This window comes from Podarcis tiliguerta (genome assembly GCF_965153285.1).
Source record: "Podarcis tiliguerta genome assembly, chromosome: 6".
Classification (NCBI taxonomy): Eukaryota; Metazoa; Chordata; class Lepidosauria; order Squamata; family Lacertidae; genus Podarcis; species Podarcis tiliguerta.
This window is the reverse complement of record NC_139539.1, coordinates 6286524-6312257: the sequence shown is the minus strand read 5'-3', so window position 1 is coordinate 6312257 and position 25734 is coordinate 6286524. Positions and strand designations below refer to the sequence as shown.

The following is a 25734-nucleotide window of genomic DNA, read 5'->3' as shown; positions in this document are numbered from 1 at the left end:
GCTCCTGACACCCACCAGCCCTGATCTCGGTGTTGTGGGTGCATGTGTGTATCCTGCTTGCGGTCCCACCAACGGGTATGGCTGGTCAATTGCAAACCTGGAGCAAGGCTTTCCCTGTAATGGCACCCAGTTGTGGAACACTTTCCCCTCAGAGGCATGGACGGCTACAATACTGATGCACTCCCTCCATCTTAAGTTTCCAGCCTAGTTTTTCATCCTCTGTCTGAATCGGTTGTTGGCATCCGTTCTATCTCAGGAGACAATGGAGGAGTGCACCTTTGCAGGTGAGGTCAAACTGTTGGAGACTTACAGCGCCTGCTGTGGCTGTAGAAACTGATGCAGAAGAGACATGTTTTGTTGCAGCTGGGGCAGATGAAGGCGCCCTGTTGTGCTGCTGCAGGCGCACTGCGGCTTTTCTTCTCTCTGTGCTCCTCCCAGCGGCCATTTTTCCTCTGGTCACTGCTATGGATGCACAACCTGAGTGTCTGTCTCCAGGCACTGCGGTTGCCCGCATGGGATTCCCACACAGCAGGCTTAACGTTGGCAACCTTTTTGGTACTGGCCCCGACTTGGTAGACCAGGGCCCTGCGGGATTTGACATCTTTCCTCAGGGCCTGCAAGATGGAGCTGTTCCACCTGGCCTTTCGCTTGGACTCACTCTGACCCCTTATATGGGATTTGGTATACCGTCATACCTCGGAATAAATATGCTTCAGGATAAGTATTTTCGGGTTGCGCTCTGCGGTGACCCGGAAGTAATGGAGCGCGTTACTTCTGGGTTTCGCCGCTTGCACATGTGCAGATGGTCAAAATGACGTCACGCGCATGCGTGGAAGTGGCAAAATGTGACCTGCGCAGGTGCAGAGTCGCATCTTACGCTCTATTCAGGATGCGAACAGGGCTCCGGAATGGATCCCGTTCGTATCCCAAGGTACCACTGTATAAATTTACCCTTGGCGTTTTTGCTGGCCCATGTAGAACCAGCATGGATAGCTGGCTCAGGTGAATATCTGATGTTTCCTCCCTTTATGGTCTTGATTTATGGTCTACTACTAAAATGAGGCTGCATTTTAAGCAGAATTTTAAGTTGTATTTTAAGCCGTACAGTGGTGCCTCGCAAGACGAAAAGAATCCGTTCTGCGAGTCTCTTCGTCTTGCGGTTTTTTCGTCTTGCGAAGCAACCCTATTAGCGGATTAGCGCTATTAGCGGTTTAGCGGCTATTAGCGGCTATTAAAGGCTTAAGGGATTAGCGGATTAGCTGCTAAAAGGCTATTAGCAGCTTAGTGCCTTAGAAAAAGGGGGTGGGGAGCGAAAAAAATCACAAAAATCGCAAGACATTTTCGTCTTGCGAAGCAAGGCATAGAGAAATTCGTCCTGCGAAGCGCATTGAAAAACGGAAAACCCTTTCGTCTAGCAGGTTTTCCGTCTTGCGAGGCATTCGTCTTGCGGGGCACCACTGTATTTTAATTAACTGGTTTTGTCCCTATTATGTTTTATTGTAATTTATATTCGGTGTTAGCCGCCCTGAGCCCGGCCCTAGCAGGGGAGGGCGGGATATAAAGAAAAAATTATTATTATTATTATTATTATTATGTTTGCAGGGTTGGTCTGCCAACTGGCCTGGTGCCAGAAGCCAGGTCCCCATAGAGCACATCCTTGGGCATCCTGCCATCTTCCACTCTGTGGACAGGACCAAGCCAGCATAGATGTCGCTAAGACAGGAGTGCAAACGTGCTGGGAGTATAGGCCTGGAAGAGAACTTCTTTGTTCGAGACTCTGTCCTGCCACGGGAGGATGTCCAGAATCTTCCTGCCACAGTGCATGGGAAGGCGTTGAGGCTTTGCTTCTGGCCGTTGTAAGTTGCCCACGACTCAGTGTGGCGTAGTGGTTAAGAACGGTGGACTCGTAATCTGGTGAACCGGGTTCGCCTCTCCGCTCCTCCACATGCAGCTGCTGGGTGACCTTGGGCCAGTCACACTTCTCTGAAGTCTCTCAGCCCCACTCACCTCACAGAGTGTTTGTTGTGGGGGAGGAAGGGAAAGGAAAAGGAGAATGTTAGCCACTTTGAGACGCCTGAGGGTAGTGATAAAGCAGGATATCAAATCCAAACTCTTCTTCACTTCCATAAAGCAGCATGTTCCAACACCCAGGCTTGGTCCAGTCGACCTTCATCTCGGGTATTGGACGTTAACCTCAGTAATCTGCTAGGATTGCTGCAATTTTATTGGTGATTTCACTCAGCTGTTAACCCATCCGAAAACAAACGTTGTAAAGCTGGCTATAAATCTGTCAAATAAATACTAAGTTAAGCATTTCCACACATGCACATGGCACAATCTGGACAGAGTCTCCCCTTCTCTCCCTGGTACCTTTTTTTTGGGGGGGGGGAGGAAGAATGCAAACTATTAAGAACAATCTGGACATGCAAACTTGTTTCAACCTTTGGATCATCCTTGCTGAATCAGGGAGCTTATAAATTAGGAACACATTAAGAAAGACGGCTTAGCAGGCATAGACATAATCAGTCCAACCATAATTGGTCCAACCAATCATCATCATAATCATCATATATGTATATCCCGCTTTCCCCCGACTTGCAGATGAAAATAAGAACAGCTAAAAACATAGAAAAAAATCATTTAAAATTGGTAGCATTAAAACCATCTATCTTTTTATATGTAATCTATTAAATGCATACACTGTGAGATGAGCCATTGGCCCGACCCATCTTCTATATATATAATTTTTTAATTAGATTTTCTGTTTTACAATTAAAATGCTCATTTCAACATCCTTGAGATATCAATGACTTCCCTTCTTCTTTCCATGGTTCATTTTGCACATCATAAATCCCTGCATATTTTACAAAAACTAAACCATTCAGTATTCCATTATTGCATCCATCAAAACTTATTTATGCTGCTGAATTTATCTTAATGCTGCCAACGTTTTCAGCTGTACACAATTTCCCCCTATATATTCAATAAACGTTTTCCAATCTTCTCTAAACGTATGTTCTTCTTGTTCTCTTATTCTATATGTTAAGTCTGCGAGTTGTGCATATTTTGTCAACTTAAGTTGCCATTCTTCTTTGGTTGGGACCTCGCTCGTTTTCCATTTTGGGGCTAACAAAACATGGACCGCAGTAGTAGCATACATAAATAACCTTTTTTTAACACCTGTTTTTCTTCCTCTTCTTCTGTTCTTATAGTGATGTGATTGTGCAACGGCAGCCTCACACTACAATAAATTGATCCTATTTTGAAAAGAAAAAAAAGCCTTCCGTATTTTTAATGTCTGATTTTAGCAGTAATTTTAATGTATATTTTATGTAAACTGCTTAGAGGTATTGATGATTATGTGGTGCATAAACAAAAAATAATCTGAATTAAGATGTTTAGCTATCTAATTGGATGCAGTCACCATAGTTCCCCATTTTCTGTTCATTCAATATGGGGGATTTTTCCACTGCCTCAGAAACTCCCATTGAACTTACACACACACACACACACACACCACACACACACACACACCATTCTCCAGAGGGTTCCCTTGGGGATAAAAACATCAATGTGCCTTAGGGAGGAGACAGCTGCCAGAAGGGGGGAGGGGATCAGGCGGAGGATTAAGCCTGATGAACAAACCTAAATGAACCTATTTGCATCCTCTGGATGGAACAAACTCCTACAGGCTGAGTTAATGGAAGGGATGCTGCAATCTTTGCCATTGCTGTAAATGAAAAAGCCAGAGATGGCTTGCGCACTCTGACTACGTTAAGGGACGCGGTTGGCGCTGTGGTCTAAACCAGAGCCTCTTGGGCTTGCCAGTCAGGTCGGCGGTTTGAATCCCTGCAACGGAGTGAGCTCCCATTGCTCTGTCCCAGCTTCTGCCAACCTAGCAGTTTGAAAGCACACCAGTGCAAGTAGATAAATAGGTACCGCTGTGGCGGGAAGGTAAACAGCGTTTCCGTGTGCTCTGGTTTCCGTCATGGTGTTCCATTGTGCCAGAAGTGGTTTAGCCATGCTGGCCACATGACCCGGAAAACTGTCTGCAGAAAAACTCCGGCTCCCTTAGCCTGAAAAGCAAGATGAGCACCGCAACCCCATAGTTGCCTTTGACTGGACTTAACTGTCCAGGGGTCCTTTGCCTTTTTTTTAACCTTAGTAGACAGGCACTGTCCTCCTTCAGAGCTAGGTGGAAGTGGGCAAGCCACCTTCTCACGTAGGGGGGAAATATTGTGTCAAAATATAAAATCCATGCCTAGCCAAACGTTGGGACACCAATTTGCATCAGCCCCAGGGAGCATGGCCAGTGGTCAGTGATGATGGGAGTTGTAGTTTAGTAGGATCTAGTGGGGTACATGTGAGTCACCCATTATGTGCACCAAAGAGGCAATGGGGGGTCTCAATTTTATGGTGTGGTGTGGCTTATGCCTCAATAAACTTCTTAGCACTGCTTTTTTCAGCCAAACTCACAAGAAGTCAGTTCTGGCACCACACCTCTCATATATATATATATATATATATATATATATATATATATACTTTTCAGATTTATACGTTTCACAAATTTTACAATCATTTTGACATTTCAAAACTTGACTTCCTTCCCCCTCTTTCTGTTTTTTTTTAATAAGATATTTATTAAGGTTTTCAATATATCACAATAATTAGAAAAAGTAAAAAAAAAGAAAAAGAAAGTACAAAATACAAACAGTTAAAAACAAATCAGTCTTTCCATGTCTTATCTTTCATTTACTTGTTTCCCTGAACTCCCCACACCTCCCTTTCTTGCATTCCAGTTCAATTGATTATTTCAGCAAATCCTTTCCCTCTTTAATTTTATCTTATCTTTTATCTTAATATCTTATAACTTTGAATTATCACCTGTTAACAATCCCTTTTTTTCATATTCCTTAACATTGCTGCTAAAAAATCCCACTTAACTTCAATTTCCCCCTCTTTCTGCGGGTCCTTGAATTTATTCTTAATATCATCTGCATATCCAGATTAACTTAATTTGCTCTTCTTTAAATATATACTCTTATGAAACTGCAGGCTGTTACAATAATCCTGCCAATGTTCTTATCTGTTTGCAATTTATCTGTCAATATTCAATAAACCATTTCCATTCTTTTATTTTAAAAAAGTTTGTTATCTTGATTTCTTATTCTTCCGGTAAGTTTTGCCATTTCTGCATATTCCACACATTTTTGTATCCATTCTTCCTTTCCTGGGACTTCAGCTTCTTTTCCGTTTTTGGGCAAGTAACATTCTTGCTGCTGTAGCAGCCGAAGTTCTGGCACCTCTCAGGTGGGTGCCATTGACTTTATAAGAGACAGTGGTGTAGTGTGGGGGGTGCAAGGGGGGCCGGCCGCACCGGGCGCAACATCTGGAGGGTAGGGTTAGGGGGTGCAAATTACTTGCCTTGCCCCGGGTGCTGACAACCCACGCTACGCCACTGATAAGAGAACAAGGGAGGCGCTCATGGTGAGTCCAGGCACCTCTTTTTCTAGAAAAAAAATAGCATTGCATCTTAGTCTGCAAGGTACCACAAAACCTTTGCTTTGTTGTTGGCAGCAGTCTGTCCAGAGGGAGAACAGATTGCACCTCCAGGAGTGAAACCAAACTGCTTCATGAGCAGCGCTGAAACCTCCCTAGTGTGCAAGCCTGGGCAGTGTGTATGGAGGTCCTGGGCTGCTGGAACAAGGGCCTCGCTCTCAGCCTCACTGGTGTGGTCCAAAAGAAAGCAGAGCAATACTTTGGCACCAGCTTGGCTGAAGGAGTTGCCAGAAGGTGTAGAATCCTGCCTTGTTATCATTACCAGCTACAGTGGCCTCCAATGAGAGAAGTTTCAATATACAGTGGTGCCCCGCAAGACGAATGCCTCACAAGACGGAAAACCCGCTAGACGAAAGGGTTTTCCGTTTTGGAGGTGCTTCGCAAAACGAATTTCCTATGGTCTTGCTTCGCAAGACGAAAATGTCTTGTGAGTTCCTGCAATTTTTTTTCCGCTCCCCACCCCCTTTTTCTAAGGCACTAAGCTGCTAATAGCCTTTTAGCAGCTAATCCGCTAATCCCTTAAGCCTTTAATAGCTGCTAATAGCCGCTAAACCGCTAATAGCGCTAATCCGCTAATAGGGTTGCTTCGCAAGACAAAAAAAACGCTAGACGAAGAGACTCGCGGAACGGATTCTTTTCGTCTTGCGAGGCACCACTGTATTAAAACTTCTTTCAATCAACCATGGCTCAAGAACGCCTAAACGGTTTAGCAATGATAAATATAAACCATGATAAGGCGAAGTTGCTTGATTTTTCCTGCGTAATTCAAGAATTCACAGAAAAGAAAGTAAATGTAAATACTTAAAATAATCCTTTCCCCTATGTATTTTTAAAAAGCACTATTGTATATCTATATTTTCCATTTTGTCTTTAGGTGCAGATACTGTTCAAGCCTTGAAATGAAATTATTTGTCAGCATAATTTTTGTGATAATTATTTATATAGTGTACTTACTTATTTAGAAGACTTCAGTTATCCCCAGGTTAAAAGGGGGGGGGGCACATTATATACCTGGCCTGGGCCTCTGCAAGGCCCTGAGAAGGCACCATCCAACCACTTATTCCTTAGCCTTTTTTCTTCTCCTGAATATTGCAAGGCAGCAAACGTTCACGATCAGAGTTTTCCTTCTCTTAGATGGGCTCCCTTCCCAGGTGGATGAGCCTCACCTGCCCCTCACTTCCTTCCACAGAACGGGCAGAAACCGCCTTCTTGACTGCAGGACCCACTTTTGGTCTCACCTGCTCAGTCCGTCACAGCCTGTCTCCGCATGCAGAGGAAGTCTCTAACTCACCGAGGGTTTGAGAGCCATCGGCTGCCCTCACCTAGTCCATGCCGTTTCCCAGGATTGTGGCCGCTGTCGCATGCTGACAGCTTCTTGGAGCCACAGGTGAGAGCTAAGTGGAGAGTGGAGACCAAAAGCAGGGACAAACTACCCCAGAAGGAGCACAATGTGTCCCCCACCAGAGGTACTACCCCTCCCATAACATCCTGTGCACCCCAATGGGAGTATAGGAGCAGAATCGGATGGGATACCCCCATTATGCACAACAAAGGGGCAAAAGCCCCCTCTTAATTTATCTTAATCTTCAAGGTGCCACAAAACTTTTCTGTGGTTCCGGGCCACAGCTCAGCAGTGGTGTGTGTGTGTGTGTGCTGCATATATATATATATACACACACACACACACACACACACACACAGTGGTACCCCGCAAGACGAATGCCTCGGAAGACGAAAAACTCGCTAGACGAAAGGGTTTTTCATTTTCTGAGGTGATTTGTAAGTCGGATTTTCCAAAGGGCTTGCTTCGCTAGACGAAACAGCGCTGCCTCTCCTGTCATGGTGACGGTCGCACGCTCGCTTCCCTGCTCCTCCGGCTCCCTCCCACCTTCTGGCTGCCTTGCGCCACTGCCCACCGCCCTTGCGCGCTCCTCTGAGAGCCGCTGCTGCCAGCAGCCAGCATTGCAGCCGGAGTCGCGCTCCTGAGCCCCGCTGCCCTCCAGCAGCCGTGTCGCGCGGTGGCCACAAGGCGCGAGTGAGTTCGAGCTACCGGCTGCGGCAGCTGCCCTGCTTCTCCCCGCCCCTCCCCGCCGTTGTTAGTTGTTAACTGCAGTGGTGCTTCACAAGACGAAAAAACTCGCTCAACGAAAGTATTCGCGGAACGAATTAATTTCGTCTTGCGAGGCACCACTGTATATATATACACACACACACACACACACACACACACACACCGTATTTTTCGCTCTATAACACGCACCCGACCATAACACGCACGTAGTTATTAGAGGAGGAAAATCCGTAGGCATGCCACCCGTAGGCATTCCCTCCATAACACGCACAGACATTTCCCCTTACTTTCTAGGAGGAAAAAAGTGAGTGTTATGGTGCAAAAAATACGGTATATATATATATATATATATATATATATATATATATATATGGGATGGAGAACCTGTGGCTCTAGGTAGTTGTTGGGCTCCAAGTCCCATCAGCCCCTGCCAGAGGGCCAATAGTCAGGGATAATGGGAGTTGAAGTCCGGTGACAGAGGGATCCAACTGCCCCCATCACTACTTCATAAGGTGCTGCAAGACCTCCCCCAGTAGAGCGGTAAGAGATCTGCATGGCAGTGCAGAAGTCCTCTGGCTTCATCCAGGCACCTCTGAGGATCAGGAAGGAACAGTGGTGTAGCGTGAGGGATGCAGGGGGGCCCGGCCGCACCGGGCGCAACATCGGGGGGGGGCGCTCGCACTCGCAGCTCTCTGCCCCTACCTGGCTCACTCTCTCTCTCTCACTGCAGTGCTGGCTGTGCGAATCTGATCCGAGCCGCCGCCCACTGTGGAGGGGAGGGTGCCAGGCGTGCGGTGCGGAGAGAGAGCGAGGGGCTATCTGGGGGAGGGACAGTGCAGCGGGGGGGGGGGGAATTACTTGCCTTGCCCCGGGTGCTGACAACCCACGCTACGCCACTGGGAAGGAATGTAGGAAGCTGCCCAATACTGAGCTGGCTCCATTATTCTACGTAGCTCAGCATAGCCTCCCCAGGGTTCAGGCTACTTGGAGATGCCAGAATGAATTACGAAGAAAGGCTGTGGCGTTCGGGACTTTCCAGTTAAGAGAAAAGCTGAGTAATTTTAGAAGTTTGGGAAATGATGCATGGCTTGGGATAGCTCAGTTTGGTAGCGCATGACACTGTTAATCTCAGGGGTTGAGGGTTCGAGCCCCATATTGGGGAAAAGATTCCTGCATTGCAGGGAGGTGGACTATACACGACCCTCCTGGTCCCTTCCAATTCTACGATTCCAAGCAGATGGAGAAAAGTTTTCTTTCTCTCTCACACAACACTAAAACTTGTAGACATCCAGTAAATGTTGGGAGATTGAGGACAGGTAGCAGTGACAAACCCAGACAGCATCTTAAAAAGCAGAGACATCACCTTGCCGACAAAGGTCCGTATAGCTAAAGCGATGGTTTTCGCAGTAGTGATGTATGGAAGTGAGAGCTGGACCATAAAGAAGGCTGATCACTGAAGAATTGATGCTTTTGAATTCTGGTGCTGGAGGAGACTCTTGAGAGTCCCATGGACTGCAAGAAGATGAAACCTCTCCATTCTCAAGGAAATCAGCCCTGAGTGCTCACTGGAAGGACAGATCGTGAAGCTGAGGCTCCAATACTTTGGCCACCTCATGAGAAGAGAAGACTCCCTGGAAAAGACCCTGATGTTGGGGAAGATGGAGGGTACAAGGAGAAGGGGATGACAGGACGAGATGGTTGGACAGTGTTCTCGAAGCTACCAGCATGAGTTTGACCAAACTGCAGGAGGCAGTGGAAGACAGGAGTGCCTGGCATGCTCTTGCCCATGGGGTCACAAAGCATCAGACATGACTAAATGACTAAACAACAACAACAAAAAGCCCTTCTTGACAAAGAGCACTGTTAAACTGTGGAACTCCTTCCAGCTGGAAGCAATGGTGGCCACTAACCTGGATGGCTTTAAGGTTTAACAGAGAGTTAGACACATTCATGGGAGGAAGGGGCTATCGGTGGCTACTGGCCACGATGGCTATTCTTGTGCTTGGGTTCTGCTTGATGGTCGGTCACTATGAGAACAGGATGCTGGGCTAGATGGACCACTGGACTGATCCAGCAGGCTTTTCTTAGGCCAGGATTGCACCTTCTGGATTGAATCCTGCATGCAGCGGGCCCTGGAGAACATGCTGGAGAACTGATGCCAAAGTAGACAATTTTTGCACTCCATGGGCAAAAAACAAGGTAACTAAAGGCAGGTTCCTCTGTGGTTTCTCCTTACATTTTTAAAAAACGGGAGGGCGTTTTATCCCCCCCCCCCCCGCACCCCGATGCATGCTCCCATCCCCATTATATTTTAAGAGAGAGTTCCCTGCGCGATGAGGAGACGATGATCTGCGCTGTGGCGAAACAAAGAGCAAAGTCGGTGGGTGGCAACCGCAGCGGAGATGCAGAAAACAAGAATTATTATTTAAAAAATGAAAATCAGATCAACCCTAAGAGGGGCAGCTTGAACTCCGTCGCCCCGACACCCCAACTCCAGTTCTGCGCCTGGCCACTTCTGCAGCGCCCTTGCTTGCGCCGTCCGCCTTGGATCGCGACGCACCTGCTGGGGGATCCCCCACCCACCCAACTCCCAGTGCGCGCCCCCCCTAAAAAAAACAACACACCACCACCACCCAAGCCAGCTCCGTCCTCCTCCCGTCGGGCGCCGATCCCCGGCTGCAGCCGGGGGAGGAATACCGCGAGAGTTGCAAGCGGCTTCCCTCGGCCCGGCTGCGAAGGTAGGGAGAGGGGGGAAGCGCGCGCGGGGGGTGGGCGCATGGTTGTGGTTGTGTGTCTGTGTGTGTGTGCAAGTGTGCGGGCGACGTGGTGGCGGCGACGAGGGGGGGTCTCCGCGCATGAGCCAGCGGCGGCGAGGGCGCTTTGGCCGTGCGCATCGCTGTGCGCGCCCGGGCCCCGCCGGCCGAGCGAGCGAGAGGAGCGCGCTGCCCGCCCGCGCCGAGGTAAGCCCGGAGCCCCCCGCCGATGCCCGGCCCTCGCCTCGCCTCCCTCCGGCCCTTCCCCAACCCGGAGAGGGGCTTTTACTCCGCCCGGTGGCCCCGGCCCGGCCTCGCCGGCCGCCTCCCCACGGCTCGCCCGCTTCCTTGCGCCCCGCGGAGCTGGAGAGACCCCGGGCGAGGAGGAGGAGGGCGAGGGGGCCAGCAGCGCCTTCCCCAAACCCCTCTCTCCTTCCCCCACCCCTCCCTCCTTTTCCTTTCCTCCCATCCCTCTCTCTTTCTCTCTCTCTCTCTCTCCCTTCCTTCCTTCCTCTCTCTTTCTCCTCCTTCTACATAAAAAGTCGCCATTTTGCTTCATTGCTTTTCCTGGGCTTTTTAATTAATTATTTTGTATGCCTTCCGCCCCCCCCCTTCAACACCGCCCCGCGCGCTCGCCCCAAAGAGGGGTGGGGGTGGGAGGCAGATTTCCTTTTCTTCCTTTCGGTCTATTTATATGTCTTTTTCTTCTTTTTCCTCCACCCCCTCCGCACCTTATTTTGCATGCGCGGAGATCAAACGATCGCGGGTGGAGAGCGGCTGTCGCTGTTGGTGGTAGGGGGTTTATTTATGTGTATATATGTGTTTGGGTTTTTTTAATTTCTCGGATTCCCCCCCCCCTTTGCAACCCTCTCCCTTCCCAAACCCTCCTGCTTCTTCTTGCCCCCTGCAAGATTTTATTTTTATTTTTAAGCAAGCGAAACACCCATCTCTCTCTTTTGCATTCTCCGCCAGCGCTGCATTTTGCTTGATTATTCGAGCTTATTTTTTGGGGAATTGGGGAAGGGAAAGAAGCGGGGGGGGGGGAGCAACCGAGTTCTGGAAATGTGGAAAAGGAGAGAGGAATAGCAAAGCTTTCGAGTGCTTTGGAAAGCTCCCCTTGGAAGTGGATTAGAGTTGGGTGAGCCTGTTTTTTCTCTCCCCCCCCCCCATTGCAAACTAAGCGGCCTCGCCCCTGGGCAGCGACAGGTGGTGCGACCCCCCCCCTTCTCCAACACACATATCGTGCACTTGGTGTTAGGCACACTTGCCGAAAGTGGTGCAGAGCGGAGAGGTGGGTGGAGCCCAGGTAAAGATGCTTGACCTACCTGGTCAGGTCACTTGGAGGTCACGAGGGCAACCAGCTCTTGGAGGCCGCCTGCCCTGCCCTGCCCAGAGGTCAAGGTCAACGGTGTCCGAAATCGAGGACCTGAACGACTCCTCTCCTTAATCCATGTGATCCTGGCTTGAGCGCACGGACACACAAGCGCCTAGATTGAGAAACTGGCGTTTTTTGGGGGAAGAGGTGTGGAGCCTGAGCCCTGGATCCCTGGCAGTGATGCTGCAGCGCTGCAGCTCCCCGTCGCAGCGCACCTGCTTTCGGGGCTGGGCCAAACGCTGGCGACCCGCCTGGTGCGTCTCAGATGCCTGCCCGCTGGGCCATGCCTTTGCCCCGAGGCGCTTTTGGGCAACATGCAGCAGCGAGGCAACTGGAGAGATAGAGAGTGCGCAGGGATCATTGCCGTCTTCTTGGTGAGCTGGTAGGAAGACCAGCGCAGGCTCACCCCGGTCCAACCCCTAGATAGGGCCAGGAAAGGCTCCCTGCCTGAAACCCCCTGGGGAGACGCTGCCAGTCAGTGTAGGCAGTATTGAGCTGGGTGGATCAATGGTGCGACTCAGTGCAAGGCAAGTTGCTTAATTCGGAAACGTGAGAACTGGGGCAGTTTTAGCCACAGAGCTGAAGCACAGAAGGTATCCTGGTCAACTCCAGGTAGGGGTGGGAATGCCTCCTGCCAGAACCCCTTGAGGGATGCTGCCAGTCAGTGCTGGGCTATGTGAGCCAGTTCTCTGCAAGGCAGATTCTGATGTTCCTGTGTCCTCCACCTTCTTAAGGATTATGGGGGCTGGAGGCCCTGAAAAAGGAAATAGAGATCTTGGAAGAGGCTGCGAGATTATAAGCCCCGCCTGACCCAATCGCCCCATTTATTTGGCAGGGTGTGGGTGCTAACGAAACATTTCTGCTTTCGGTTTTGATCCCTGCAGTACACACCTCCTGCTACTTCTTCCTCAAAACCTAAGCATCCTGGAAATTTTCTATACAAGATGGGACCATCAGCAGCTGCGGGTCACAATAGCTAAGTCGAACCTCCACATTCAAAGGCAGTCTATCTTTCAATATTAGTTGCAGGGGGGGGCGCATTTTGCTTTTGCATTCTTATGGTTTCCCTGGGGGCACCTGATAGGCCTGTGTAGGAAACGGGATGCTTAGTTAGGTAGACTTTTTGGTTTGAGCTCGTGTGTTAATTGCATTTTCTTTCTTCTCCTTTTGGTATCCTTCTATCTCTTTGTAAGCTCCTTGGGGCAGGGATTCCCTCTTCCCTTCTGCTCATATTAACTGTAACATGCCACATGGATTAATGGCAGAATGCCATCTATGTAATCGGGCTGCATTATCGGAGAAGGCAAGTTTTCAGGGGTATTATCCATCTGGAACAAAGCTTGCCGTCTAAACTTGATGTCTGTAGTGGAATATTTTGCATGTCTTGCAGAAGCAAGGCCTGGAATCCTATGAGGATGCTGTAGCTTAATGATGGTTCGATTTGTTAAGGGCACAGCTGCCTTTGCCCGTCTCAGGGTGGTAGTCAACAAAGTTTTACTCCGAATAGACCCATTGAAATTAATGGACCAAATTCAGCCATGTTCATTCCTCACAGAGGATCATGCGCTGAGTAAAACTTAGTTGAATACAGTCATACCTTGGCTCCCAAACAAATCGGCTCCTGAACGATCGAAACCTGGATGTGAGTGTTCCGGTTTTCGAACTATTTTTGGAAGCCGAATATCCGGCGCGGCTTCCGATTGGCTGTAGGAGCTTCCAGTCAGCCAATCAGAAGCTGCGCTTTGGTTTCCAGGTGTTTTGGGAGTCAAAGGAACTTCTGGAACAGATTCCATTTGACTCCTAAGGTACTCCTGTACCACTCTAAGAGTCTTGGAGGGTAGGTCACTATTATTTCCCATTTCACAGGGAGAAAAACTGAGGCTGACAAATTTGCAGGTGGACCTAAGAGTGAGCTCCAATCCCCGGGCAAATTATTCGCTGGGTTCTACTGATTATTTGCTCAGAAAGTTTTTTTTAGAAAAGGATAAGTCGGATAGAGAGTCTTGGAATTCCTGGGCATTTGTTCCTCCTTTGGTTCCTTTCAGAAATGATTGATCGGCGGCATTTAACATCCTTTAAAATTATCATTACGGTGTTTTCACATTTGCCTTTTTACGCCGGCTGGCAGCGCAGCGTGGAAGGCGATCGTTAATCCTCTGAGAAAGGAACCTTGAAATCATGGGATGCGCGCACAGATTTCCCGTTCAACTGATGGAGGGGAATTATACCCGTTTTAAAGCTTATCCGTTTAAAAGTGCTGTGCACGGAATCTGTTCCATTCAAAACAGGTTCTTTCCTTTTTGTTCCTACCCCCATTTTAAATGCAAGGTCTGCGGAAGCGAGGAAAAGGAAAAGAGTCCGTTTTTAATTTAATCCAGTCTTTGGCGGGTGGGCGGAGGAATAGAGCTGTTCGTGTCCAAGAACTTTTGTTGTAAGAAACTCACACACACACACACAAACGCCACACCAACAAAAAAACTCTACATATCTTGCATAAAATGAAAGGGAAGGGAATTGTAGAAATCAGTAGGTGGCTAGGAAATCATTCTCCTGTCGCACAGACCTACGTTTACTGCAGCAAACAACTTCCTAAACTGTGCTTTGCCTAGTAACCCGTGTGTGTGTGTGTGTGTGTGTGTGTGTGTGTGTTTTTAACCCTTTCCTCGCTGTCATTTTCTCCCCTGCAACACGTTCCTTCCAAGCCATTTCTCCCCAAACAGCATTGCAAGTCTGCAAATAAATCTGGTGGGGTTTGTGCAACAACTCAGACGGAGGGATGGTTGGAGGAGTGCAACAGTCAAGGGGAAAGGTTTATATCCCCCGCCCCACTCACTTGCCCAGGGATTCTCCTGTACAAATGCCCCCGTCCTGTAGGGCATCTGCTTTGCGTGGTCAGAAGGTCTTGAGTTCGATTCCCAGGCGAGGCTGGCAAACTCCTGTGTAAAATATCCCAGAGATCTGCTGCCAGTCCGTGCCAGTGTTACTGAGCCAGATAGATCAAGACAGCTTTCTGTGGTCCTATGTCTTATATTGCAAACATGGGTTTGGGACATTCTGCTTTAGGAGTGGAGCTGTCGGGAGTTGAGATCTTGTGTGTCAGCAAGCTTGGTGCCCTGGATGCCACTGCTGCCAGGCGAGCCAGTTCCCTGCCTAGGATGGGACAGCTGTAGACCTTGCTGGTGGTGCCACCTTAATGATAGAGAGACCTGCATCCTCGTTGAGATGCTGTTACTAGGGCGCTTGGGGCAGCCTGCTCCAGACCTCCCCAAACCTGGAGCTTCTCCCAAGCTGAATAATAGTAACGCCCCAGCCACTCTGGGCAGATCCAGCACATAAAAACAATATACAGTGGTACCTTGGTTCTGAAACTTAATCTGTTCCAGAAGTCTGTTCCAAAACCAAAGCGTTCCAAAACCAGGGCGCGCTTTCCCATAGAAAGTAACGCAAAATGGATTAATCCGTTCCAGACTTTTAAAAACAAACCCTAAAGCGGCAATTTAACATGAATTTTACGATCTAACGAGACCAATAAAACGAAAGCAATAAAACAATGTACTGCAGTCACACAATCAGTCGCTGAACCGGGTTCCACAAGGTCACAAAAACAAAACAAAAAGAGCCGCAAAAACAAAAAAAGGCAAAATAAATAGCAAAAACAGACCGACCTCAGCTTAACACTCAAAACGGAAGTGTGGCTCTCAAATTGGAAGGGTAACGCTCAAATCGTCACTGTAACACTCGAAACGGAAGCATAATACTCAAAACGGAAGTGTGGCACTCAAATCAGAAGTGTAGCACTCAAAACAGAGCATGTTTGGCTTCCGGAAACAGTTCGCAAACCGAAACACTTCCGGGTTTGCAGTGCTTTTGGTTCCAAGGCATTTGAGAACCAAGGTACCATGGTAACATCAAACATTAAAAACTTCTCTATCCAGGGCTGCCTTCAGATGTCTTTGAAAAGTTGTGTAGTTTTTTATCTGTTTGACATCTGGGAGGAGGGCATTCCCTCAGCGCTGGACCTCAGCATCCGGGCTGAACGATGGGGGTGGAGACGCTCCTTCAGGTATACAGGACCGAGGCCGTTTAGGGCTTTAAAGGTCAGCACCAACACTTTGAATTGTGCTCGGAAGCGTACTGGGAGCCATTGAAGGTCTTTTAGGACACTTAACTTAATGAAAAGTATGCAGGCTGTCAGTGTGGGATGTCACCTGAGTGCAAGGCTTCTGTGAAGTTTCAAATATCCTCTTTTTAAAAATTAACATTAGCGAACATATGTGCACTTTTAAAAATGATTGTTAATATTTTATTAAGAGAATTTCAGTTAAAGGAAATAAAGTGGAGAAAGAAAGGGGGAGCAAAACAGTGCAGTGTTTTGTTTTTACAATATGTGCACTCCTGACAACAAATTTTAAAACGGAGCTGGCCTGCGCTTTGGTGCAAAGCACTGGCTTTTATTGACGTACTTGACTTTAAAAACACGGACATACTGGAAAAGTTGCACAATATTTTACTAGAAACATTTGAAATACATGAGTGTTTGTGTGTGTGTGAGGGAAACACCCACAACAATCAAAGCTTAAAAATAAAATATTTATTAAAAACAGAACCCACAAAATTTTTATTGTTCGAAATTACACAAAATTAGCTGGATGTATTAATGAACTGAATTAGGAAGAACAGACTCCTCAAGACAGTAATGGAACACATTCCAGGTCTTGCTTTGCGTGTTTACTCAGAAGCAAGTGGCACTAAACTAAAGGGAGATTACTTCCAAGTAAGAATGCATGAGTTATTTTACAGACAGTGCAATTTACGATAGTTGTTGCTGCTTAACACTGGGGCAAACCAAAAAAGCCCATTTATTTCTGTTGATAAAGATTGAGGAAATGGGACCAGAACACTAAGCAGATGTATGGCGAAGTAGATCGAACCAGTATCTTTACTACGCCACAGCAAGACAGGTTGGTAACTAGGGGTGGAGCAATAGCAACGATAATGTGATTAAAAAATAATAACACCAGACCCAAACCTGGCGCAGCCAAACACTTTCTGCATTTAAGAAATGAGGAAGGTAAAGGTAAAGGGACCCCTGACCATTAGGTCCAGTCGTGGCCGACTCTGGGGTTGTGGCGCTCATCTCACTCTACTGGCCAAGGGAGCCGGTGTACAGCTTCCGGGTCATGTGGCCAGCATGACTAAGCCGCTTCTGGCGAACCAGAGCAGCGCACAGAAATGCTGTTTACCTTCCCGCTGGAGCGGTACCTGTTTATCTACTTGCACTTTGACGTGCTTTCGAACTGCTAGGTTGGCAGGAGCAGGGACCGAGCAACGGGAGCTCACCCCGTCGCGGGGATTCAAACCGCCGACCTTCTGATCGGCAAGTCCTAGGCTCTGTGGTTTAACCCACAGCACCACCCACATCCTAAGAAATGAGGAAACAGACAGTCTAATTGGTTATTAGTATAGGCTTAGGGATTCAGGGGCGCTGAATGGGGGACAAGACCCCCCCCCCATTTTCAAGGAGGGTGCTGGGGTCCTTCAGTATTTTGTGGCCACAACGTGCCCCGCCGGGTCTACCTGCCACCGTGATGGGCCTTGGGCCTCCCTCCACCATGTGACATCACGCACGTGTGTCGGGGGAGCCCCCAGCATTGGGCGGAACCCGGCATGTATGTCGACCCGGCACGTATGTCGGCGCTGTCCGCACCTCTGCTTTCCCCATGCCTAAAAGCAGAGGTCGAGGCGGTTTTCCATTTGCCGCCCGCCACTTTCCCCAGGAAAACCCAGTTGGCATTTGGTCCGATTCAGCGGTACGGTGCTGGTTTTCCAAGCAGAGAGGCAAACTGAATGAGCCCTCAGTTCCTAAACTTGTGTCTGGGCTGGACCTCACTAGATGGAAAGTGGGCGCTCTCAGAATTTTTAATCTTTATAGATGACTAACGTGTCAGGGATGGTTTTTCCCTCCTAAAAAGTAAGGGGAAATGTGTGTGCGTCTTATGGAGCGAATGCAGGCTGCGCAGCTATCCAGAAGCCAGAACAGCAAGAGGGATCGCCGCTTTCACTGCTCAGTGATCCCTCTTGCTGTTCTGGCTTCTGGGCTTCAGAATATATTTTTTTTCTTGTTTTCCTCCTCCAAAAACTATGTGCGTCTTATAGAGCGAAAAATACGGTAGTTCTTTCCTCCCCAGCATAAGTTTATATAGTTTTGATGTTTTAAATCCAGCTTATGAGTCTCTGAATGGTTCAACCCAGAAAGAAACCGCCGTTTCAGGCAGAACCAGGCCATTGCTTCTTGATTTGCAATGAGGGGTAGTCACCTGAGTTTTACTCTCTGCGGTGGCTCCCCATCTGTGGAATGCTCTCCCTGGGGGAGTTCGTCTGGCACCTTCATTATACACCTTTAGGCGCCAGGCAAAAACATTCCTTTTTAACCAGGCCTTTGAGTGATCTGATTTATATTCTATGCTCTTTTAAAATGTGATTTTTTTGGGGGGGGGGGTTGCTATTGGGCTGTTGTTTTTATTTTTATTAGTTATTTTGTGGTTTTATATCATGATTTTATTCTGTGAACAGCCCTGAGACCCCCCGGCAGTATATAAATTCAATCACTCAACAAAAATTAGACTCAAGAGGAAACCCATTGAAATCAATAAGCCTAACGAAGGGCTCATCCAGATGGTCTTTTCTGAATAGTTTCTAAGCCCAGGTCCAAGTGATTGTGTGTGTGTTTTGTCCTGACACTTTCTCCAGGAAAACCCACTTTTTACTGCTGTATTGGAGTGAACGGCAATTGGGTTCCCCACAGATTGACATTTGCTCCGAATCAACGGTAAAACGGCAAGGCGATAGCCTTCCAGTTTGGTCGCCATCACATCCTCCTGTGAGCTGAATGAAGATGTCCATTATTTTTTGCACTTTTGATTCCACTAGCATTCAACTTTGCTGCTTGTCCATGAGTTCTGGCGTTGTAAGAGGGAGAAAAAGTTTTGTCTGTCTACATTGGTCTTTTCCAAACTCTGCTCCCCAGCTGTTTTCTGGACTACAACTCCAATCATCCCTATTTGGCAAGACCAGGGATGATGGGAATTGTAGTCTGAAAAAAACAGATGGAGACCCACGTTTGGGAAACCCTTGTCTATATCCTTTACTTGACTCTTCAAAGAGAGCACCACCCCATCCAAAAGAGGCTGGATCGCAGATTCTAGACCAGCTGCTCTCCAGGAGAGTGATAACCTTTGCATTGTTCACCGATCCTGTCCACATCTCTTCTGTTCTGGCACATAAGGAGATGATGGTTCTCAGTTCCGCAAATCCAATATCTAACTTCACCCCTGGTTTCCACCACAGTGTTAAATACTAAGCCATGTGGTTGGCGCTGTGGTCTAAACCACTGAGCCTCTAGGGCTTGCCGGTCAGAAGGTCAGCAGTTCGAATCCCCGCGACGGGGTGAGCTCCCGTTGCTCTGTCCCAGCTCCTGCCAACCTGGCAGTTCGAAAGCACGCCAGTACAAGTAGATAAATAGGTACCACTGCGACGGGAAGGTAAACAGTGTTTCTATGCGCTCTGGTTTCTGTCACGGTGTTCCATTGCACCAGAAGCAGTTTAGTCCTGCTGGCCACATGACCCGGAAAGCTGTCTGTGGACAAACGCCGGCTCCCTTGGCCTGAAAGCAAGATGAGCGCCGCACCCCATAGTCACCTTTGACTGGACTTAACCATCCAGGGGTCCTTTACCTTTTTCACTAACCCATGGGCTTTAATCGTCCAAGAGAAATAGACAGCAAAAAAACTTGCAGAGTCAAGAGGCCTTTCAGAATTCCTTCTCTCTTCCTGTTCCACGTTTTTTTGCTCCAGGTTGGTTTCCCAGGTATTAAGCCTAATGTGGTCCCAGGCAAAGAGCCAGGCAGAGCCATTGACATTATTAATTAATGGCTAAGTTGCTGCAAATGGCCACATTGCAGATTAACTTTTTTTTTTAAGGGGGGGAAGGGAAGAATTGGGTCGGTCAAAGCCGAAATATAACAAAGACTTCCGTCCTGAAGGAGTGATTAAGCTAAAGCTTTGCTTTCTAGCCTGATTTGCCTGATAATCTGGTTGTTCTACAAATGCTCCCCAAGAGAAAGGAAAGAATTTTCTGCGTCAGCTCCCAGCGGTGCTTGCTTGGGCCGGGGGGGTTCTGCAAAATGACTTTCTTCCATTCTTAGGCACGGCAGAAACTACCCCGAAGGCCTTCCGTGGGCCTGGGAGCAATTGGTGTTTTGCAGAAAATCTAGTTATTGCCCAGGACCAGAAACAGATGGTGCAGTAGTGCTTAATTCCATGCATCCACCACCAGTCACTGAACGACCACATGCGCAACGTTCTTTTAAAGCGCTATGATTCCACTTTAAACAGTCATGGCAACCCGCAAAGAATTCTGGGAGCTGTAGTTTAAGCACCCTAAGAGTTGCTAGGGAAGACCCCCCCCCCCTTCCTGGTTCCTTTCACAGAGCTACAATTCTCAGTCGCTCTTCATGGGGAACTCTGGGAATTTTAGCTCTGAGTAGGATGGGGCCTGCTAGCAACTCTCGGCACCTTTAACCAAAGCTACAGCTCTCAGAATTATTTGGGTGAAGCCATGACTGTTCAAAGTGGTAAAGGTAAAGGGGACCCTGACCATCGTGGCCGGCTCTGGGGTTGTGGCACTCATCTCGCTTTATTGGTCGAGGGTGCCGGCGTACAGCTTCTGGGTCATGTGGCCAGCATGACTAAGCCGCTTCTGGCGAACCAGAGCAGTGCGCGGAAACGTCGTTTACCTTCCCGCTGGAGCGGTACCTATTTATCTACTTGCACTTTGACGTGCTTTCGAACTGCTAGGTTGGCAGGAGCTGGGACTGAGCAACGGGAGCTCACCCCGTCGCGGGGATTCGAACCGCCGACCTTCTGATCGGCAAGTCCTAGGCTCTGTGGTTTAACCCACAGCTCTAGTGCTTTGAATTTATGGTGTGCATCTGGTTCGAAGCTGATGCGTTGATATAAGCATCCTGCAGTTAAAGCTGCTCTTGTGTCTTGAATTGGGGAGGGGAGGAGATAGCTTCCAATAGGAACCTGGCTTAACGCTCATCGTTTTATAGGAAAGACCACTTAAATGATTCATACCGAGAATTTAGATAAGGCTCACGTTTCCCTGTTTAGCACAGTTTCCCCATTAATAAGGAAAATTGGAAATTTATCGCTCAGATCTCCTCATTAAAACCCGCTCCCTCTCCCCTTTCTCATCATGAAAATGAGAAAAAGAGAAGAACCCTCTGCATGGAGGGTCTCTGCAAGGCCTAACAGAGAAATCATGATTATTCACTTTTTCTGTATTTGCACTTGGGCTCAGCGCATCTCCCCGAATTCATTAATGGCGGAGCTTTAACCTCAGCGGCTGTTGAATTGCTGCTATTCCTGGGCTGGGGAATCTGTGGCCCACCAGACCTTTGCTGGACTTCAGTTCCCAGCATCCTTGACTGCTGGCCATGCAGGCTGGGGTTGATGGGAGTTGGAGTCCAGTGACATGTGGAGGCCTGCAGGTTCTCCAAGCCTGTGCTAATCATGTACATTTGGAAACAACTGGAACATGGCAGCTAGAGTGGTGATTGGGAGTGGCTGCCGAGACCATATAACACCGGTCCTGAAAGGCCTACATTGGCTCCCAGTACATTTCAGGGCCCTAAATGGCCTCGGTCCAGTCTATCTGAAGGAGCATCTCCCCCCCCCTTTTCTGCCCGGACAGTGAGGTCCAGCTCCAAGGGCCTTCTGGTGGTTCCTTCACTGCGAGAAGAGAAGTTACAGGGAACCAAGTAGAGGGCCTTCTCGGTGGTGGCGCCCGCCCTGTGGAACGCTCTCCCACCAGCTGTCAAGGAAATAAACAACTATCTGACTTTTGGAAGACATCTGAAGGCAGCACTGTTTGATGTTTTACTGTGTTTTTAATATTCTGTTGGGAGCCGCCCAGAGTGGCTGGGGAAACACAGCCAGATGGGTGGGAGTATATTATTATTATTGTTGTTGTTATTATTATTATTATTATTATACAGGAATTGGCTTCCTACTCTTGAAGAGGCAGGATCAGGCTGCTTTTTTATATAGCAGGTGACAGGTGCAACCCAAGTCTTCCTTCTTTCAAGCTCCGTTCTCACGTCAAGCAATCAGCCTGCTTGATCGTGTCCTTTCTCCTTTGCTTTTAGCCATGGCAGATTCATATTCCTACAGAGGTGGAAAGAAAGTGGCTGGATCTAGCAAGACCAGCGCAGACAAAGACAGCAGCAAGGCAGAGATGAAGATAAACCCGGCGTATGAGCAGTCGAGGCTTGGTGAGTAAGCGGACCACCTTTTCCAGCTGCAATGGGAAGGGCTTTGTTTGAATTAAGAGAAGCGCCATTGGCTAGGGGAACCAAAACTGGGCCCTCTGTATGTTGTTGGGCTACAACTCTTGGCGTTGCCAATGGTCCGGGGTGATGGGAGTCTGAAACGCAGAAGGTGTCTTCCTGGCTACCTGTCTCCCGGCAGTGCAAGGAAATAAATACAGTGGTGCCTCTCAAGACGAAAAGAATCCGTTCCGCGAGTCTCTTCGTCTAGCGGTTTTTTCGTCTTGCGAAGAACCCTATTAGCGGATTAGCGCTATTAGCGGTTTAGCGGCTATTAGCAGCTATTAAAGGCTTAAGGGATTAGCGGATTAGCTGCTAAAAGGCTATTAGCAGCTTAATGCCTTAGAAAAAGGGGGTGGGGAGCGAAAAAAAATCGCAGGAACTCGCAAGACATTTTCGTCTTGCGAAGCAAGCCCATAGGAATTTCGTTTTGCGAAACACCTCCAAAACGGAAAACCCTTTCGTCTAGCGGGTTTTCCGTCTTGCGAGGCATTCGTCTTGCGGGGCACCACTGTACAGTGGTACCTCGGGTTACAGACGCTTCAGGTTACAGACTCCGCTAACCCAGAAATAGTACCTCGGGTTAAGAACTTTGCTTCAGGATGAGAACAGAAACCGCACGGCGGCAGCGGGAGGCCCCATTAGCTAAAGTGGTACCTCAGGTTAAGAACAGTTTCAGGTTAAGAACAGACCTCCAGAATGAATTAAGTTCTTAACCCGAGGTACCACTGTAGCTAGGAAGCACATACAGGTCAGGGTACTTGATAAATTAACACTTTGGTTAAATAAAAGGTACAGTCATACCTCATGTTATGTTTGCTTCAGGTTGAGCGTTTTCAGGTTGCGTCCCGCGGTGACCTGGAAGTAACGGAACGGGTTACTTCTGGGTTTCGCCACTCGCGCATGCGCAGACATGCAAAATCATGCGCAGAAGTGGCAAATCGCAACCCGTGCATGCGCAGACGCGGGTTGCGTTCTGTTCAGGTTGCAAACGGTCCTCCGGAACGGATCCCATTTTCAACCAGAGGTACCACTGTATTCCATTGCCTACCAGCAAATGTTGTCCCCCACTGAAACAAAACCCAGTACAGTGGTACCTCGCAAGACGAATGCCTCGGAAGACGAAAAACTCGCAAGACGAAAGAGTTTTTCGTTTTCTGAGTTGCTTCGCAAGACGGATTTCCCTATGGGCTTGCTTCGCAAGACGAAACGTCTTGCGCCTTTTTTTTTTTAAACCGCCAATGCATTCCTATGGGAAACCGTCAATACACATTGGTGCTTCGCAAGACGAAAAAACTCGTAGAACGAAAAAACTCGCAGAACGAATTAATTTTGTCTTCCGAGGCACCACTGTACTTTGGAATGGCATCTCAGATTGGAAATGGCCGTTCTCAAGTTTTTTGAACTTTGACGAGTTGAGAACACAGTTGGCTTCCAATATCGGGGGCGGTTCCTGCTCAGGTTGCCGTTGCCCTTATTCAACAAACTGTCTGAACTTCCACAATCTAAATTGGTTAGGCTATTGCCTTCCATTCAAAACGTACTCATAGAATCGCGGAAGGGGCACCTAAGGGTCATCTAGTTCAACCCAGGCCATGCAGGGATCTCAGCCACCCAACCTTTCTGTGCGGCATTAACAACATTGCACGTGGGAACAACAAGCAGCCTAGGCAGGGTCGAAAGAGATGCTTTCTGCTCTTATGAAAGCACATCCGACCAACATTATAGGTCTGGTAGGTCTTCTTCGTTTTCAAGTTTACAAGAACGCGCTGCGGAAAGGGCACAAAACAACGCAAGTGAGCAAGAATGCAGTGCAGATTGAGTAGCCTGTGCTACTTAGCTAGAACACTCTGCATATAGTGTGCAGAGTGTTTGAGGACCGGGACATTTGCAGGGAAACCAAAATGCTTGTTTACAAAGCTATTGTACTACCAACCTTGACTGTATGCTTGTGAAACATGGACCACTTATAAACGCCATCTCCAACTCCTCAAAAGATTCCATCGGTGGAGTCTCCAAAAATTGTTGCACATCACTTGGGAAGACAGGCGAACTAATGCCAGTGTACTGGAAGAAGCAAAGATCACCAGTGTTGAAGCAATGATTCTTCAACATCAACTTTGTTGGACTGGTCATGTTGTGCGGATGCCTGATGATCGTCTTCCAAAGCAACTACTCTATTTCGAACTCAGAAATAGAAAGTGTAATACTGGTGGTCAACAAAAGAAGTTTAAAGACTCTCTCAAGGCAAATCTTTTAAAAATGCAGTATAAACACTGCCAATTGGGAAACACTAGCCTGTGAGCGCTCCAATTGGAGAACAGCCTTTACCAAAGGTGTCATAGGCTTCGAAGACGCTTGAACTCAGGACAAAAGGGAGAAATGTGCTAAGAAGAAAGCATGCTTGGCAAACCTTCACCGTGATTAACTCTCGCACAGAAGCCTATATCCTCACTGTGGAAGGACGTGTGGATCCAGAATTGGCCTCCACAGTTGCTACTGACTCCCTGTTAAAACTGTGTTCATGGAAGACAGTCTTACTCAGCTGCGAGTTATCGCCAAAGAAGAAGTGTGCTCAGCGCCAAGTCTTCTTTGTCATGCAGTAGAAAGCATTTTAAATCAGTGGACATCCAACAAAATGTAAGATGGACGGATGTATTAATTCAATCCACCGTGTCATTCTTCCCCATTCTGTTTGCAGGAAATGCAACTAATGATAAAACGGAAGGCAAAAGGAAAGGGAGGCCGAGGGCAGACAGCCAGGCCCTGAAGGATATTCCGGTAAGATTTTAATCGTATTTCTTTTCTTGGGAACTGGGGAAAAGGAAGTAAAGGCAGGGTAGGACAAGCTTGGTGCATTTGAGCGCAGGAGGGGGCCTGATTCTGTTCCCAGGTCTTTTCTCTGGGAAGCCTTTGATTTGATGTGAGATACTGGGGTTTGCGTGTTCAGAAATTTTGCTTTCATCCCTCTTGCATTAAGTGAGTCTTTTCCCTTCCCCTCTGCTCCTATATCACAGCTGCCTCTAATGAACCAGTGGAAAGAAGAGTTCAAGGCCCACTCCAGGGTGAAATGCCCCAACGCGGGCTGTTGGCTCGAATTCCCCAGCATCTATGGCCTGAAGTACCACTACCAGCGCTGTCAAGGGGTAAGGCGGATGGAGGTGTGTGTTCTGTTTTGGTAACCCATATTTACCACTTGTGTTACTGTCTCTGCCAAATGTGGACCCTCTTCACACTGCTTTGACCCTGCCAGAGCTTGGCTGTCTTAATTTATATCATGGGTAGGCAAACTAAGGCCCAGGGGCCAGATCCGGCCCAGTCGCCTTCTAAATCCGGCCCGTGGATGGTCCGAATCAGTGTGTTTTTACATGAGTAGAACGTGTGCCTTTATTTAAAATGCATCTCTGGGTTATTTGTGGGGCCTGCCTGGTGTTTTTACATGAGTAGAATGTGTGCTTTTATTTAAAATGCATCTCTGGGTTATTTGTGGGGCCTGCCTGGTGTTTTTACATGAGTAGAATGTGTGCTTTTATTTAAAATGCATCTCTGGGTTATTTGTGGGGCATAGGAATTCGGTTTTTTT

At 48.1% G+C, this 25734-nt stretch overlaps 1 protein-coding gene across 7 annotated transcripts in view; it reads left to right on the top strand.

The window, feature by feature from the left end:
* Positions 1 to 9981: 9981 nt before the first annotated feature.
* The window catches only part of ZNF512B (zinc finger protein 512B), a 44289-nt gene continuing 28536 nt past the window's right edge, over positions 9982 to 25734 (top strand). For 2 of the 7 annotated variants that reach the window (XM_083447348.1, XM_083447347.1), the window contains exons 1-4: positions 10381 to 10593; positions 21972 to 22097; positions 24853 to 24932; positions 25169 to 25312. In XM_083447348.1, the coding sequence (XP_083303474.1) occupies positions 10410 to 10593; positions 21972 to 22097; positions 24853 to 24932; positions 25169 to 25312 (534 nt within the window). In that variant the 5' untranslated portion in view covers positions 10381 to 10409. The other 5 variants (XM_083447351.1, XM_083447352.1, XM_083447353.1 and 2 more) reach the window with 5 other exon arrangements.